Raw genomic sequence first — 12744 nt, 5'->3', positions numbered from 1 at the left:
TGGCAACATCCTAATCTCAAATAAAACTGTCTTCTAACATTATTTAACATAACAGGCGTGATCGACCTAATCGCAAGCGTTATTCGTTCTTTTAAGTCATTTAAATCAGAAGGTTTAGTTTTGTACACATGGCTCTTCACATATCCCCATAAAAAGAAATCTAATAATGTAAGATCAGGTGATCGCGCTGGCCATTCAATCGATCCTCGCCTCCCTATCCACCGATTGGGAAATATTGTATCGAGGTACTGCCGGACATTAAGTTGGTAATGTGGTGGTGCTCCATCCTGCTGAAACCATATCGTATTCGCTGGAACTTGAGGGTTTCCTGGATCAGGATATAAATTTGCCAACGTTGGAATGACATCATTTTGAAGTAGTGCCAAATAGGTGTTGCCATTTAAGTTGCTCTCAATGAAAAAGGGACCAATGATATTGTTTCCTACAATCCCTGCCCAAACATTAACCTTTTGAGAGTATTGAGTGTGTTCTTCTCTCATCCAGTGAGGATTTTCCGTGGCACAGTAGCGGCAATTTTGCCGATTAGCATGAGCGTTAAGTGAAATAGTACACTCATCAGAAAACATAACGTCTTCTAATTGGATAATATTGTTATCTTCATCATTTGCTCACAAAAAAAAGTTCTCCTATCAAAATCGTCTTCCATGAGCTCCTGAGTAGGTATCATCTTATAGGGATGCAATTTATTTTCTTTTAATATGTTTACTATCGATGTATGGCTAGCATTGAATGTAGTGGATGCCTGTCTACTCGATGTATGTGGATTTTCCTGAAACTCAAGCAATACATCTAATTTGAGTTCATCACTCAGTGCATTGGCAGCTGCTTTTTTTATCTGCCTTACATGACCAAACTCGAGAAACTGCTTCTCTATTTTACTTATTGTTCCTTGGGATATAGGCGGTAAATTAGGAAATTTCTCATGAAATAGGCGAGTTACTTCCTGTTGTGTTCGGGTGTTATCTCCGTAACCAATCATTTGTAAAACTGTTATTTTATGCATTTCCGTTAATCTAACCATTTTTCAGAATTGAATTGAACGAACTTGTTACTTAAATTAAAATACTGACAACTTAAATAAAACAATTTACTAATGCGTGTTAAAATAACGTTGCCACGGAAATTCTTTAAAGTTTTTTAATGGTTACCATCTAAAAACCACATTGCTATGGTTTTCGTTCACTTTCTCATTATCAAGACCTAAACGGGAAATAAGTTTTGAGTATATTTTAGCGAATTTCGGTAACCACATGATTTTAATTTATTTTATCTTAATTAATCTTAATAAACTTGAAAGCGACAACATTTTTGAATGGAGAATGAAAAGACCTTTCAAACGATATATCACAAGCCTATACTTCCTATTTTAAAAATGGGGGTTGTACCTATCGTTCTAAGGGGGTTGAAGGTAGGGGTTGCATTTTCACGTTAAAGAATGTCAAGTTATAATTTAAATTTGACATGTTTCGGGATTTTTTATAAATATGTACAGTAACCTAAATAATGAATTTATTCCATTTGGCTTTTACACACTGTATATGTATTTTAGTATTAATTAACTATTTCGTAAAAACCAGAATGATTTTATATGTATATAAAAGAAAATCATTCATGTTGGCATTATCGGAAAGATATTCCATATTGAAACGCATAGAACTGGAACGTTGAATGTGGCAATACGAAAACCTAGTTTTAATATAAATATTTCGATTTTTTTCCTTGCACGTTATCGCATTGATGTTGTGCTCTTACTGGTACCAACTAATTTTCCATATTATTCACGCACGAATCGAACGCAGGAAGTGGGACTGAATTATTTATAAATCCCGCTTTGTCAGTTCCATGTCTATAAAACGCTTCAACTTTGCTTTTGCCGTCTGTGTATGTATGCTGGCTGGTGCATTGTACATACACGCATGCTACGCCGTATCCTGCATACTTTATGAACTTTTTTTACCTACTTACTCACTAGTTTGCTATATAGAATGTCTCATATTCATTTCAATACCGTAAAACGGGATAAAATTGATCACTCTAAAATTATTCGTTCAAAAATATGATAGTAAAATTCACGACATATTTTTTACTAATATGATTCAACAAGATCTATATTAAATATTTCTCCATAAAAAATATTTTTTTGATTAAGATTTTAACTAAAAAATGCAAACAACTCCATGAACATTTTCATACCCTGAATGGGGCGAAATTGATTACCCGTTTTTAAGTGAATGAAAATAATGTGTTCACCCCACGTTATAAATATTTTTCAAAAAATGTAAGCATTCTGAAAAATGTATACTGGGGCGAAGTTGATCATTGCAACTTAAACCACAATTTTCTTTTCTACAGATTTATTTTATTCATACAAAAAACAAAAATATGCTAATACCAGTTAAATTAGGTTTCACAAACTAATGGTATTAGTGATATTAAAAAAACTGAACGAAAGAGCCATATTCACTTTATCGGTAATTGTAACCATATGGTTGCACTGATTTCAAAGTACACTGCAGCACGTTCCTTGCCTTTTACATACGAATGAACGATGTTACCGAGTGGTTACACTAGGTATTTTCGGGTTTTAAAATCTGTACCGTCACCAAACAGTTTTGAAACTGCGCCGACGACTTGCGTAGTAGTATAGATTTATAAATAATTTTAAAATGATCCTAGAACTGTTAGTATTTTGCCAAAACGCGAACATGTATAGCGACAATTAAATGACATAAAACAGCAGTTTGTGACTGACAAATGACATGTTCGAAATATTTTATTTTCTGTGGTAGTGTTGTGTTGTATGACAACCTCCTAAAAGTAAGCGTCTATATTCTTTGCTAAAAGTTCAGCTAAATTTAGTGGTGTATACATATATAACTCCAAAAATTTCTAGGAGTTTTTGACAGAAAGCTCGAATTTTTGGTTATACTGTAATCATCAACAAATTTATAAAATAAAACGTAATGAGACATTGCAGAGGTATAGCAAGTTTGAAGAAGAGAATACATGTTATTATTTCCATTACAGTTGACAAGTAGTCAACGCACATAATTACCATTCTCTATTATAATCCAGAATTTATTTAAAATTTATGTACACTTCTATCATCCATATTATACAATAAGAGTCAAATATGTAAATATACCATAAGTAATATGAATTAATGAGTGAGTACCTTACCTGAATGGAATGAAATTTCTTCCGATTCAAATACGAATCAGGATCCTCTTGTGGTGTATCAATTTTAATATGTGTTCCATCGATGCAGCCAATAACACCAGGGAAACCCATTTCCTCAAAGCTTCTTGCAATAATTCTTGCTTCTTGGGTGGATGGCCACACAATTACTTTTTCGGATAATTGCGAAAGAAAATAGACAACAGAATTGACATATGCGTGTAGTGTGCTAATTGATAAATTAAATCTATCTGCAACATCTCTAAATGTTGCACCTTGGTTACTTGTAAACCATAAAAAAGCCAATAGACATTTTTCACTGTTTATCCTTTTAAAACCAGTGTCTTTCTTCGGATAAAATTCTGACTGTTCAAAGTCCACTTTCAACGTTTGGACTACTTGTCTTGAAACTCTAAAAAATGTAGACTAATTAGTTTAATATCAATATTTTAGATAATAAATACGAAAACAAACTCTTGCAGTCGCAATACTTTTACTGATATTCATACTTTAGTTATAACACATGTAACATCACTTACCTGAAATGCTGAAGAAACTGTCTGTCCGTATACTGAGGAACTGTTTGTTCAAAAAAATTTTCATTTTTTGTGCTATCTTGAAGCAGTTCAGGCAAAAACACGTTAGCTACTACGTCCAATCCATCTTCACTATCTGAAGATGATGATTCTGAGTCTGATTCCAACAGTACATTTATTATTGGATCCATTTTCAATAAAAAGCACTCGAAAATGACTGAAATCACTATTAATTAATGCAAAAGACTACTACCTATCAATTAACAACAAGCAGACAACCACAAAATCATTCTTTATACTGTGTCATAACTGTCAATTTTAAAACGAACCGCGCACGCCTCAAAAAATCCGGAAATAATCAAGACCTTTTAACAAAAACCGAATTGATAGTTTCAAAACTGTCCACAAACAGCATCAAATTTTAACTCGAACACCAAACCTCGATTCTGAACAGTTTTAAGATGATCCGAAATAAACCCGAACACTTATATTTCTTCTGCGCAAACTCCTGACGGTTGTCAAACAGTCAATGCAGAAACCCGAAAATACCTACTGTGTGTCGAAGAGGGGGTAACAGTCGTGAAACACAGAGTTGAAAATAACTACTCGTTTCATCAATTTGTTTTGGCGGTCACAGGTGACGTTTGAGGTTATGGTAAACACAGATTGTAGAAAGTGTTGTTTTAGGTAAGTTTATTTACGATTTGAAAGATTTTATTATTCAAACTTGTTCCAGGCTTACTATTCAATGTTTCTACCATTATGTACATACATTATTTGTAGTATTTGATATTAAATTGCATCTGAAAATCAAATGTATCCATCTGGTTACATTGCCCAATTTCGATTTTTTAATTTTCAGTAAATATGGATATGGATAATTTGTTGACAGAAATACTAACTCGCTCTTTTTACAGAAAAATAAGTGTAGATTGCCGCCAGTAGATCCTACCATATCTGATGGATCTGATACTTCTGATGACGAAGAGCCTGTTTTGTTTTTCACTTCAGTTGTCAGGTAAAATTATGGTTTTATATCGTTGTCGAATACAATCTGATAAAATATCTTTTACAGATAACAGTGATTCTGATCGTAGCATATTAGAAGTCGATGAACACATTCAAGAATATAACATTGCTGATATGGAACCTACCCCATACAGCTCGAGCGAACCGCCATGCGAAAAAAATAAAAAGTCCAAACCTACATATAATTGGTTGAAAGAAGATATAAAAGCTGTAGAAAATAGAGAAAGTTTCATTGCAAATGCTAATGAAGAAATATTATCCCCACTCGAGTATTTCACGAAATTTTTTTCATTTGATATTTTTCATAAAATAGTAGAGCAAACAAATCTTTACAGTACTCAAGAGAGGGGAGCCAGCATTAACACTAATCATAAAGAAATGACAGACTTTATTTCTATTCTTCTTCTAATGGGAATAATAAAATTACCGGTATATGAAGACTATTGGGCAGCTGGTAATAGATTCGAACAAATTTCTAGTATGATGCCGGTAAAACGATTCAAATTACTAGACGTTATATCCATTTCAAGGGCCTGCGTAGCGCAAGCGGCAGGATGCTTGCCTCGCTTTGGGTAAAACCAGGGGTAATAATAGGCGGTTGAAGCGTAGCACTGGCCATGTTACCTTCCTTGTATACCGTAGGCCCTAGATATAGCAGACTACCCTGCTATACTCCCAAAGCCGCGAAGCGGTATAAAACGGGAGACTATTATATTATTATATCCATTTCAATGACAACAGCCTTCTTACACCGGCTACCAAAGACAGATTTGTCAAAATACGACCTCTTATTGAGCACATTCGTCAGAATTGTCGGAAATTTCATCTTGAAAATGACTACTCTATTGATGAGACGATGGTGGGGTATAAAGGAACACGTGCAGGTAACTTACGGCAGTACATAAAAAACAAACCCCACAAATGGGGTTATAAATTTTTCGTAATTGCTGGAGTCACTGGATGTATACTAGATTTTATACCTTACCAAGGTTCAACTACTTTTCCCGAACTAAAAGGAACTCGCAATGAACTAACAGAAAAAGAGGATTCATTGGGTGTTGAAGCCAGTATCGTTATTTCCCTATGCAAGTCTCTCCATGAGCCTCATAACAGCATAATATATTTTTATAACTATTTTTCTAGCATTGCTCTTTTTTCTTACTTGAAAGATTTAATGAAAATCTTGAGTTTATGCACTTTACGAGCTGATAGAATTGGCGGTTGCCCAGTTGAGAGTGACAAGATTTTGAAAAAGCAAGGAAGGGGAACGTATGGCTATAAGGCTGACAAAGAGAATGGTGACATCGTTATCAAATGGGTTGACAATAAATGTGTGTTACTTGGTGGCACAGCCTATGGAGTCGAGCCAACGAGTTTAGTAAAAAGGTAATGCAAAACTGCTAAAATGAAAATCGATATTGTATGTCCATCTGTCATAACAAACTACAACAAGCACATGGGTGGGGTAGATAAAGCCAATGCGCTAATGGGTCTTTACAAAACGCGGTGTAAAGCTAACCGATGGTATTATTCAGTATTTGCCTATCTTCTGGATATAAGCGTCGTAAATTCTTGGCTTATGTATCGGAATGATTGTAAGGTTTTAAATTTAAAAAAATATAAACCTTTAAAAGTTTTTCGAAAAGAGCTTGCATCCTCATTAGCTGATACCGGGAAAGAATGTCGACCAGGTAGACCTAGCTCTTTGAATAGGGTTTCAATAGAAAAAATTAAATATCCAGTTATTGCTAGACCAGATGATACGACAAGAAAAGATTGTGTTGGCCATTGACCTGTACACAAAACGAAAGGGAGGTGTTGTTCTTAAAATTCCATCTCCTATCGGAGGTTGGATGTCATAACGGCTATGGTCACTTTGTTGGCTGATGCTCTGAAAAGTTGTAGTGAACTACAGTTAAACCATTCTCTAAGGTTCCTCAGCCAGGAGATGCGTCTTCTTCCTATGCTTCCTTGCATAATAATTCTCAGCAGCTCATATTTTTCTCCTCTGGTTATGTGACCCAAATACTCTAGTTTTCTTCTTTTTATGCTGTTCATAATTTCTAACTCCTTATTTAGACGTCGTAGTACCTCAGCATTGGTAATCCTTTGAACCCACTGAATTTTTAATATTCTTCTGTAACACCACATTTCGAACGCTTCTATTTTTCTTATGTGTTGTTTCTTCAATGTCCAAGCAAAGGGAGGTGTAGGTACTGTCAAAAGGGTACAAGTCGATTTCGGTGTGAAAAATGTAATGCTAGACTTTGTATCACAGATAAAAAAAGTTGTTTTGTGTCATTTCGTAAGTAAGTAAGTTATGTTTTAAAACATAACCACAAATGGTCAATGTGACCATATGGTTACTTTTTTATTTGCAATATATTTGTTATAAATCAAATGTTTTTACGTTATTTTGTCCCTTTTAACACCCCAGTCAAATTTTCAAATTTGTCATTTAAGATATACGCCTTTGACCGATAAAGGGTTAAAAACTAATATTTTTTAAAAATTGTAATAGTATGAACCAGATCATGAAAAGTAAACTTTAATATGTTTAAATCAAAGAATGACAAAGATGGGCTAATACTGCAATGTACAACACCAAAAAACATAATTTTAAACATTTTAAACAACATGAACATTATGTATATTAGTTTAAGGTGATATTCTTCATCTCCATTATATCAATCCATTTTTTAAACATACAAGCTGTTTCTGTTGAATTAAGGAATTCAGGATAGGGAAAATTTATCATGTTCGACCAGTTTGAATGTCTTCTTTACTTCATCAATAGATTTATATCCTAGAACGTCTAGGTCCTTTTTATTGGCTTTTTGACTTTTAGGAACATAGCGATGGTATTGCTTCTTCCTTCTTCCTCATAATACCTTTACTAACAGAAAAACTCCTTCTTTGATGTCATCCTTGTTATAGGCAAAATATTCAACCCCATCATTATTGTCAGACTCATCCAAGTTAGACGTTTCACTTTCTGTTCCGTTATCACTTGGTGGCTCTTCTTCACTATCGCTTTCAGTTTTATCAGGTTGCAGTGCTACAACACTTTTTCCTGGCTCGACATTTAGTTTGGTTCGCTCAATTCTTTGCCTGGATGGTGCAGCTGAATATCTTTTCTCTTTTAGATAATTTACCAAAAAGTTTCTCAGGGGAGAAAGGGTAAATTCCCGTGGCTGCAAAGGAGAAACAATAATTGGTTTTACAGCGTTGTTTTCGTCCGCTGTTTTTGTTTTTTCTTTTGTCCATATGCTGAAGGGTAGTGTTTAACAAGTTTTTAAAAATCTTTTTTATCTATTGCGGTTAATGTGGGGTGACAGTTTTTCCATTCACTAAGAATTTCCCTCCAAACCATCTGAAATGGACGGAAAAAGCCAACATCAAGTGGTTGGCTCAAATGTGTTGAGTTTTCGACTAAACATATAAAGCCCACATTGTTTTGTTCGCATAAAGATAATATTATATATAATATAGATATAATAGATAATAGATATGTATGATAATACCACAACATTGTTTACAGGAAATCTTTTTCTTCTTATAGTGCCGTGAACCTATAGTGCGTTGGCGAATTATTCTCAAATTTCTCCAGAAAAAATGTTATCAAATTCGCCACCTGTGGAGATCAATTTCGCTGCACAGACCTCGCTTCAATGAGAATTTTTAAATTTCCCGCGTAAATTAAGATACCCTGAAAAATATCGTGTTTACATGTGTTGACAGAGAACATGTAATTATTAAGATCATTAGTTAAAATCTCACATTTTATTGTAGTTTTTCTCAAGCACCAGAAAGTTAGGAAGCTAATGAAACTTATCAAAAATATAGCCATAATTAAAACAAGGTTTTTTCCATAAAAAAATATACTTACTTCAACTAAAGAATCACAGGTTTTTGTTTACTAACTAAAGCGACGTTGTCAACCGTTTGTTAAGCTTCTTAGATTTCAAGGAAAATTAAAATATTTAGAATCAATCGCAATAATCGTCAATTTCGCCTCTTGGGATCAAAATTTCACTCCATTTTACGGTAGGTACTGACAACAAACAAAAAATGTTAACTTTAATCTGGACACATCTCAGATTATAAATGGATCAAGAAATTATGACAGATAATTATGACTTTAGTGGGCTAAGCAAATAGCAAAAGTCACATAAAAAGATAGATCAGTGCCACTTGAGCAATTATACATAAAATATTTTACAGAATGACGGTATTAGATTTTTGTTTTGATACAGTGCAGCAACAACCGTTGATACGTATTTCGACCTCCTTAAGTCTCTTCAGAACGGTATAGTCACTCCTCCCGTTCTGAAGAGACTTAAGGAGGTCGAAATACGTATCAACGGTTGTTGCTGCAAACGGTTGTTGCTGCACTGTATCAAAACAAAAATCTAATACCGTCATTCTGTTTTGTTATTTACTTCGTTGGAAGTACGAGAAACTGAATTCACTACGAATTTTGACTAGGATGAACGGCTTGTGGAATGCAATTTTAGATTCCCTTGCCGAGTAATTCATCCAGCTTTTTGTTTCGCAAATTTTAGGAAACACAGTGGTTAAGATTTGAATTCGGTTTCGCTAAGTAGAAATCGTTTGATTTCTCTTTTTGTTTATAAAATATTTTATTAGATCGATGGACAGAAAAGCTAAATTTCTAAACACTGTATTTATTAATTTATATTTACTTCCGACCAAGTTTTTCTATTAATTTCCTGCAAATTATAATTTTTTTTAATTATTTTAACTATGTAGTATATCAATTGTTTAATTGTAAATCAAAGTTGGACAGTCTGTATAGTGTATAAACTTACGTGGTGTGTACTGTGCTCCTTCTTGAATAACACCTGCTATTCAACAGAAAAATGTCCTTTTTACATGCAGTGGCGTCTTTCTAATTTCTGTGCACACTGTAAGGTCTGTATGAGAATATTAAACGTTTTATTGGTGACGACAAATAGAATTTTTTTCTAGTGGTACAGCAGTATAAGAATTCCTGCTTTGATCGGTTTATAAATCAACCTTTCAGTTTAAAATTTTTTTTTAATAAGGTCGATAAGATATTTACGTATAATTCCAACACAGATATTGTCAAAAATCTGAAATCGCCTATAAAGGCACGCGGCTACGCATATATATGATCCTGTAGTTTGTTGCAAAGGTAAAAATATACAAAATATATTTTGTCACACACAGAACTTTATACAACACTTAGAACTCTGGTCATCAAAAAACATTACATCATGAAAAAACCCGTTTCATCCTGTTTTCTAAGAAAAATATCACAAACACCCCCAACCTAAGACTAAGTGTGATGAGAAGCTAAAACGTTTAACGTCAATAAAGTTCTTGGGCATGACATTCGAAAAAACTCTAAGCTGGAAACTTCATTAACAAATTTGATCTTGTCTTGTCACAAGCGATTAAATCTTCTAAAAACTCCGGCCAATAAAGAATTAGGTGCGGTACGCCAAACACTTTTAATCTTATACAGAACATTAATCAGATCAAAATTAGATTATGGATCTACTGTGTATTCTACAGCCACTAAGACACTGCTAGAGAAACTTGACAGTCTTCACAACCTATCTTTACGTATAATATCTGGAGCTTTTCGCACAATACCAATCGAAAGTATTTATTGTGAAATTGGTGAACCGTCCTTAGAAGACAGAAGACTTTATTTAAGTGTAGCATACGCCGCAAAAATCAGCTGCAAAAATCTACTATTCAAAATTGTTTTACAGAAAAGTTCCTAAGTCTCTTCATAAATAAGCCAAGAATAGCCAAACTCTTCTACGCAAGGATTAGAAGCTACTTAGATCAATTAAACTACACTTTCCCAGAATGCTTCTCCTTCCAATCGTCCTCAATTCCTCCATGGTAAATAAAGAACCCTCAGTGCCTAACCCTCCTCATTTCTTTCGACAAACATTCAACAAACCCACAGCTAATCAAATCCGCCTTCAATGATGCTTTACAACTACAAGGATTATACACATATATACACAGGCGTATCTAAATTAAATGAAGGTACTGGTGCTGCAGTAGTAACCCCAACATCGACAAATAAACACAAACTCTCTTTAGAGTACTTTATTTACTCTGCTGGACTATATGCTCTATACCAGACCACCCTTGCTGTCAACACATCCAATAATACCTATTATATTATACTCACAGACTCTATAAGTTCCGTATAGTAAATCTAACATGTCTACCCAACTAATCCTTTCACCCTCAAGATAAAACAAGAAGTTCATACCGCTCAACTGAATGAAAAAAGTATTATATTATTCTGGATACCATCCCATATTGGAATTCAAGGAAATGATTGGCAGATATATCTGAAATACTCTGGCAGAACCTATTCCAAGATTCCCTTCTAGCTTTTCTTATCTCTTTATTGCATACAGTAAGAGTTTCTCTGTATATTTCCCACTTCTTCATGTCTTTGGCTTTATTCGATAGCCTCCTAACTTCGTTTCTTAGTTTTCCAATGTTTCGCTCCATCAAGGCGTTTGTCTGTTATTTGTCTTGGTTTTAATTGGGCAGTTCTCCTGGTATAATTCACAAAGTATTATGACTATCTTGCCTTTTCTGCTACATGATTATTTTTTGGGTAGTCTTTCGTTTTTTATCCTGCTAATATGGAGTCTATAAAGACAAAACATTGATCTCCGCTAAATATAGAAAAAGAGCTTAGAATAAAACTTAGTTCTGTAAAACAGGCTCTATTGAACCATTAATACTATTAATTATTTTTATCAGAAATGTATTAATATTCAGTATATTATTTCAGTATATAATATTCAGTATATAATATTCAGAGAATAGCTCAGAAAATAAAAAATATAGAAACAAAGGACTTAGACCCTGAAAGTCTGTATGAGGTAATTAAAAAATATATTCATAAAGCGGCAAATGAAGCACTGGGAAAAGTTGAAAATAGGAAAAAAGGAAAACCTGAATGGTTGTCAACGGAACTAGAAGAGAAAGTTCTCAAGAAAAAACAAGCATATCACATATGGCTTCAATCCAAAGATCCCCAAGACAGAGAAATATACGCTAAATGGAATAGAGAAGTTAAAAAAGACGTAGATAAGGCGAAAAATATCAACTGGGAGGCTAAGTGTGATGAACTGGACAGATTTATGGGTAGAACAAAAGTGGCACAAGCTTGGAAAACATTAAAGCAGTTTAGGAAAAATGAGAAAAATGAAGACAACATTTCTCTCATAAAGTTAAATGAATGGGAAGAATATTATACGAAACTGCTGAAAGAGGATAGAGTAGAGTACAGATGGGAAAAGATAAGGGAATTAATAGACAACAGAGACGAAAGACAGGAAATCCCTATAATAACATTATCTGAATTGACGGAAACCTTAAAAGAGGTTAAAAACGGAAAAGCCGCAGGGCCTGGAGACATTCCCATAGAGCTGGTTAAATATGGGCCGACTGCACTTTTAGAATTAATAGTAGACCTTTTCAATAAATGTATGTGTGGAGACCAGGAAATTCCTACAGATTGGAATAAATCTTATATAAGCTCCATATATAAGAGAGGGAATAAAAGAGACTGTTCCAATTATAGAGGTATTAGTTCGACATGGGCCGGTTGTACGGCAGAATATTAAAGAAGAGGGTTGAAAGACAGATACAAGATATTGAAGAAAAAAGCGGCTGTCGTACCGGGAGATCCTGCCTTGATAATATATTTATCTTACGACAAATTATTGAAAAGCATGTCGAAAGAAGTAGAGAGACCCATTTGGTATTTATAGACCTTAAGAAAGCATATGATAGTGTCCCGTTAAAGAAAATGTTTGAGGTCCTCGAAAGGTCCGGATTGGATTCGACGTATATCCGAGCGATATATAAATTGTACGAAAATGCAGTTAGTTGTGTAAAAATTGGAACCAGAACCTCAAATGAATTTAAAGTCACTAAAGACCTAAAG

General features: G+C 34.1%; 1 protein-coding gene across 1 annotated transcript; it reads right to left on the bottom strand.

Annotated features, from left to right (window-relative positions):
- Positions 1–2954: 2954 nt before the first annotated feature.
- Positions 2955–4163, bottom strand: LOC140448254 (uncharacterized). Its single transcript, XM_072541358.1, has 2 exons — positions 3738–4163; positions 2955–3610 (listed from the first exon to the last, which is right to left on the bottom strand). The coding sequence occupies exons 1-2, from the start codon at positions 3923–3925 to the stop codon at positions 3100–3102; spliced, it is 699 nt and encodes a 232-aa protein (XP_072397459.1). The 5' UTR covers positions 3926–4163; the 3' UTR covers positions 2955–3099.
- Between the last annotated feature and the right edge of the window lie 8581 nt (positions 4164–12744).

This window comes from Diabrotica undecimpunctata, chromosome 8 (genome assembly GCF_040954645.1).
Source record: "Diabrotica undecimpunctata isolate CICGRU chromosome 8, icDiaUnde3, whole genome shotgun sequence".
In the NCBI taxonomy this organism is placed as follows: Eukaryota; Metazoa; Arthropoda; class Insecta; order Coleoptera; family Chrysomelidae; genus Diabrotica; species Diabrotica undecimpunctata.
Note: the sequence above shows the minus strand (reverse complement) of the source record. Positions and strands in the feature narration are given on the sequence as shown.